The sequence below is a fragment of the Brienomyrus brachyistius genome, chromosome 11 (assembly GCF_023856365.1).
Source record: "Brienomyrus brachyistius isolate T26 chromosome 11, BBRACH_0.4, whole genome shotgun sequence".
In the NCBI taxonomy this organism is placed as follows: Eukaryota; Metazoa; Chordata; class Actinopteri; order Osteoglossiformes; family Mormyridae; genus Brienomyrus; species Brienomyrus brachyistius.
The window spans coordinates 27,854,857-27,860,856 of NC_064543.1; the positions used below are offsets into that span (position 1 = coordinate 27,854,857).

The window sequence follows — 6,000 nt, forward strand, 5'->3', positions numbered from 1 at the left end:
CCAATATGCGATTTCCTTAGGTAAAATGTGAGGAATACTGGCCTTCAGGAACCAAGCATTTCAGCAATATAACTGTGACATCATTGTCTGAAATAGTTCTAGATGACTGGACAATAAGAGACTTTACTGTCAAGAATGTAAGTATTAAGTCTGCTAGCATTATTGTTAATGGGTATGTATTTGGTTTGCTTACAGTAATTCTCCAGTAATTAATTACCCTCAACCCTCCCAACCAACCCTATCGCTTTCAGGTGAAGACTGCAGAAAAACGCCCTCTGCGCCATTTCCACTTCACAGCCTGGCCAGACCACGGCGTCCCAGAGACCACAGAGCTGCTGATCACCTTCAGGCACCTCGTGAGGGAGCACATGGACCAGTTCTCGCGCCATTCGCCCTCCGTGGTGCACTGCAGGTCAGGCTGAGCCCAGCGGGGCATGTCCGCCCGTGGCATCACTCTTACTCTCGTGTCTGCGATGGTCACAGAACTTTGATTCTGTGTTGAGTGCTTTGGGAAAAGCATAATCTAAAAAGGCACTATCTAAGAATAAACTGAATTGAATTCTCAAAGATTTCGTGGCTCCCCCATGTCCTATTCATTTCTTACAGATACTACCAAAAACTAGGCCCTTTTTCTTACCAAGACCCGGAAGTTCCATAGTCTAATCCATTCTTCTCATTCATTCATGCACAAAAATAGGTTATATATGCCTGTTACACAGAATGTTGCAAATGTTTTCTCGGGTGACAGTGCGGGAGTGGGACGAACTGGAACCTTCATCGCCATTGACCGCCTGATTTTCCAAATCGAGCGGGACAACGAGGTGGACGTATACGGAACTGTCCATGATCTCCGCATGCACCGGCCACTCATGGTCCAGACTGAGGTAAGCCCAAATGATGGCCTGTGATGTTAAAATGCTTACATATGCTTGCAGGTTGATAGCAGGTATTCTCTTTATGGATTTTATACAAACCGGATTCCAAAGAAGTTGGGACACTATAGGTGCGACAAAGAAGGCCCAAGACGATTGAACAGTTAGAGGCCTGTATTAGACAAGAATGGGAGAGCATTCCTATTTCTAAACTTGAGAAACTGGTCTCCTCGGTCCCCAGACGTCTGTTGAGTGTTGTAAGAAGAAGGGGAGATGCCACACAGTGGTGAAAATGGCCTTGTCCCAACTTTTTTTGGATTTGTTGACACCATGAAATTTTGAATCAACATATTTTTCCCTTAAAATGATACATTTTCTCAGTTTAAACTTTTGTTCCGTGATTTATGTTCTATTTTGAATAAAATATTAGAAGTTGGCACCTCCACATCATTGCATTCAGTTTTTATTCACGATTTGTATAGTGTCCCAACTTTTTTGGAATCCGGTTTTTAGTTAAAACTGATATGTAGCCACATTTAGCCCTGAGTCTACTTTATCGTTTCAGGATCAGTACGTGTTCTTAAACCAGTGTGCCATGGACATCATCAGATCAAGAAATGGAACCAATGTAGACTTGATATATGAGAACACAACTGCAGTCTCTATTTATGAGAACTTTCAACCTATGAGAAAATCGAAAAATGGTTACCACCATACTTAGGAAAATATTTGTTCATCTTTCTAATGCTGGATTTATGTTCTTGTTGTTTATTTATAGAAAGTGCCAGTCATTTTTACATACAGCTGAGGAAAGAATGAAGAGACCAGAGCACAATTTTTTGTTTCACTCATTTCTCAATTTATGGGTATGTGTTTGTGAATCCATTTTTTTGTAAACCGCAGCCTGGTTTTTCTCTGTTTCTCTTCTCTGAAGGGCTTCTTCCTTGCTTTAAGGATTTCAGTGCTGTTTTGAGGGGTCTGATACAAACTGTCCCAGCAGGGCACTTCACACCTGCACTTAATGTCGAATAAGATAAGGGTCATCTCTGGCATTAAAAGGTCACTTCTGCTCTTTACCTGGCTGGTGTCTAGTTGTTCCCAGTGTCTCCTGCTTCACTTGGTTTTTGTGTACTGCTGTCTTAGTAATTTTGAACTGGAAGCAACCAGCTGCTCAGCATAGTCTTTTGCCAGCAGGATTAAACCAGGATTTAAAAATACAGATTTGTTTAAAAACACGGAGGGGTCTCTTCATTTTTTCCATAACTGTATGTAGAGGGTGATGACAGCCCTGAAGACAAGAAATTCCTGATTTATAAAACTAATAATAATAGTTATCCTAGTTGCTTGTTGTACATAGATGTACATAGTACGAAAAATGCCTTATGGTTTAAGATGTTCAATATCTGAATATTACGACATATTCTGAAAAAAATGAAAAAAAAAACATTTAGCAAAATTTTACTTGCAACATAAATTGAACTCAGGACTCAGCACTTTGATGTTTCATTTCAGTTGAATGTTTTGCCTCTGTTTAATAGAAAAATAATCCGATAAAGTAGTTTACAATTCTTATCCATATGTATTTAAGTAGACATGCGTCTGGCATCATTTTATGAGGAGATTTAATCCACTCGTTCTCATATACTTGTCACGTCCTGAATGCCTGATCTTCCTGCCTCCTCTCTAACTTGTCCCTGGTGAGCCAAGCCTGTTGCTTGTTACCCCCGTTAGTCCTTGTATTTAAGTACCTGTTTGTCCTGTCAACCCCAGTCTGGTCATAAATGTTGCTCCTCCTGTCTCCCTGTGTTATTCCTGGTACCAGTCCTACCATTTTGGCCCCTCGTGGTCCTGTTGGTTTCCCAACCCCTGTTCAGTTCTGTTCAGGTTTGACTTAATTAAAACCCCATTTTGTTCATATAAATGCCTACCTTTCAATTCTTCATCTTTTGCTTCATAACAGTAATGCATAGTGATTAATTCTTTTGCGTTCATGGCTATTTGCATTTGTGAGTCTCAAGCTTAAAGCCTTATGGAATATATAATGGAGTAACAAAATAATCAGGGTTTGTAATTGTTTTGTAAATATAAATTTAGGAGGAGCTCTCACTGGTTTTTTTCATTAAATAAGAAGTACTTTTGCATTTTTGCATCTCATAAAGTAATATAATGGTGACCAGAATACTCAGCTTTAACTCTGCTTTGGTCAAGCTTCATAGTCAACACCTTACACAAGTGATAACTTCCAGTGTAAGATTTTTTTTCATGTGATAATTTAAAATGTGTTTTTATCACAAGTTTGCCTAGCTATATTTATGTGGACAGCCCTTGTAAAAATCTGAGTGGTTGTTTCAGTTCAAAATTGTTTAATGGTCTTATGGAAGTTTTTGGCCGTATAGTTGTGAGAATAGATCATTACGCATCGTTATTACCATTTACATTTGTATATGCTGTGTTTGATGATCTGCACTGAGATTCCTGACTTCTCTTCCTATACCTTATTATGTTATTATATTAAGCTATCAACACTGTGTATATTTTTTTAGCAGTGGTCTGCTTAAATTACTAGGCAGACTGTGAATGTGAAGGTATACTGAAATCTATCTCCTATTGACCAGTAGATTTATCATTTTCCTGGAAAAGGTGCAATAGTTTTAGGTCAATAGTTAAGAAAATTGTTTAAAATGAAACTGTTGTTAAAACTGAAGTGCAAAGTATATGACATCAGTGGACAAACTTACAGATCTAGATACTGAAATTTAAATAGCACATGTGCCATAATATGTTAGTGCTGGAAAACAAATATTTTTAAAGAAATCCATGATTTGAGTGTTTTATCTGTAAATTTTGCATTTGTCCAGTTATATGTTGAATAGGTATAATAGAAAATTTAATGAACTGGAAAAGGGTCCTGAAATTGTTCATTGTCAGGATCGGTGACCGTCCCTTGTGTTTTGACCCCATTTGGCCAGCAGGTGTTGCTGGTCATCCTGTTAATGTTTGTTGGTTTTGTGTTCTTCCACTTCAGTATTTGTTTCGGTATTTCAGTTATAGTTCCTTGTTTTTGCTCCTTATTCCCTGTTCATTTGCTTGTCCTAGTTTTGGTTTTCCATAGTGTTTGGTCCTTTTTTTCTGTTAATTGACCTTTCAATTGTAACTGTTAATTGTAACTACCCCACCTGTTCCTTGTTGCCCCATGTCTTTAATGATCGGTTGATTTGTTATGGTTCTCACCTGTCCCCAGTCTAGGCTTTTTAATAATGTATTTAAGTGCCTGTTCTTGTACTGTTCCTTGTTGGTTCATTGCAGTTGTTTCCTGTGTAGCTATGTGTTTGTAGTCATAATAGTTATTCCCTGTTAGTTATTATAGTTTTCCAATGTTCGTCCTTGCCTTTAGCTCCTGGTGTTGCTCCCTCCCTTAATTTCTGTTTTTCCTGTTTTATTTTGACACCTTGTGGTCCTTATGTTTTATGCTTTTCCCTTTCTGCTTGTTTAGTTAAATAATCCCTGATTTTTTGAAGCTGCTATGTGGATTGTCCTTCCTCCATCATGGCACGTCACAACATTTAATAGTAATATCATGTGACATTATTGGATAAATGGTTGGAAAATGGATGGATGGATAATCTAATTATGGAGTCATGGCACTGTGCTTCTAGAATTAGTTATAAAACCATTGAAAACAAGGATCTGATTAATGATTAAATTTGAAATATTTACTGTAAAAATTTACCAGTTATAGCATGTTAGTAAATTTTTGCCAATAGTCCCCAAAGCCATGGTTTATTTAATACTTACAAGCTCAAATGCTAACCCCTTTTCTATTTACTGATCCTACACAAAGCACCACTGCTACAGTACATAGTCCTAAGAAAAAAGGCATGGGCTTTGTTATACTGCAAAAGCCTTGTCTTCCTTTTTTCTTACTGCTTCTGATAAGTTCAACCTTGTTATAAATATTCTTTGGGAAATTAATTTTCATGTCGATTTGATTTACATAGAACTATATTCATAAGTGTATATTGTAATGCATTTTCCTTTAGGTTTGACAACAGTACATATGCACCATTTTTTCTTCACATGGACAGTATGGTGGCTCAGTAGGTATCACACCCCACTGGATACTGAGGTTCGAATCCCCCCTTCCACCCTGTGTGTGGAGTTTACATGCACCCTTCCACCTCTGTCACATGGGCTTGCTACAGGTACTCTGGTTTAAACCCACGGTGAAAGATATCTTCGACTATTCAGCATCTTTAAAATGCCCATACCATGTGTATTTATGCTCTGATGTACTGGCATCATGTCCAGGGTGTATCTCAGCCTTGTAGTCTGGATAGGCTCCAGGCTCCCATACGAAGATGGCCAGAATAAGCGGTTGGAAGATGGGTGAATGAATGGATATTTTATAATTCTGAAGTCATAAATATTTAGTATCCTTAGGGGTTTACTGGGAAAAAGTTACCATAGTCATGTGTCATGTGTCCATGCAACCTCAGGCACAGAAATCTGTGCCAAATAGTAAAAGTTATTTGGTTTTATGAATCAGTAATGGAATATTGATTCTGAAGCATCATTAAACGATTCTGATATTTGTTCTTAACCTAATTTATGTAATTAAATTCACATATTAAGTATTGTGGCACCAGGCTGACCGACGCAGTGTGATGGCGCCGGTGTACAAACACAGGGAGGCGTGGATTTTCACGCAGATGCTCTTTATGTACAGTCCTGAAAAGGACCACACACAATGCAACAATATACAGAGACACATAATGAAACAAAAAGACAGGGAAGTTACACTAAGAACAGTGAGGCACACACACAGTGGGTAATTACACATCGACAAAGATATGCAGGATCAGGCAAGGACCAAGTACAAATACACGTAAGGGTACATGCAACACCCGGGTACAAAGCACAACAAGCACCTATACCATTTACACACTAGGGCTAGTTACAAATTGTATTCAAGCTATGCCCGCTTAAAATGTATGGTGCACACATAGACATACTGTAACATTATGATATCATCTCACGTTTAGAAAAATAACACACTCTGTGATCGCGCATAAGAAAAGGATGAATATTCATATGAACTAAGTACAGGATGTACTTACATACAAATAAT

The 6,000-nt window shown here is 38.2% G+C and overlaps 1 protein-coding gene across 1 annotated transcript in view; it reads left to right on the forward strand.

Annotated features, from left to right (window-relative positions):
* ptprja (protein tyrosine phosphatase receptor type Ja) overlaps positions 1-5,472 on the forward strand; it is a 30,740-nt gene extending 25,268 nt beyond the window's left edge. Inside the window, 4 exon segments of the mRNA XM_048969782.1 lie at positions 21-137; positions 252-412; positions 749-884; positions 1,438-5,472. Of these exon segments, the coding sequence (XP_048825739.1) occupies positions 21-137; positions 252-412; positions 749-884; positions 1,438-1,593 (570 nt within the window). The 3' untranslated portion in view covers positions 1,594-5,472.
* Positions 5,473-6,000: the final 528 nt, after the last annotated feature.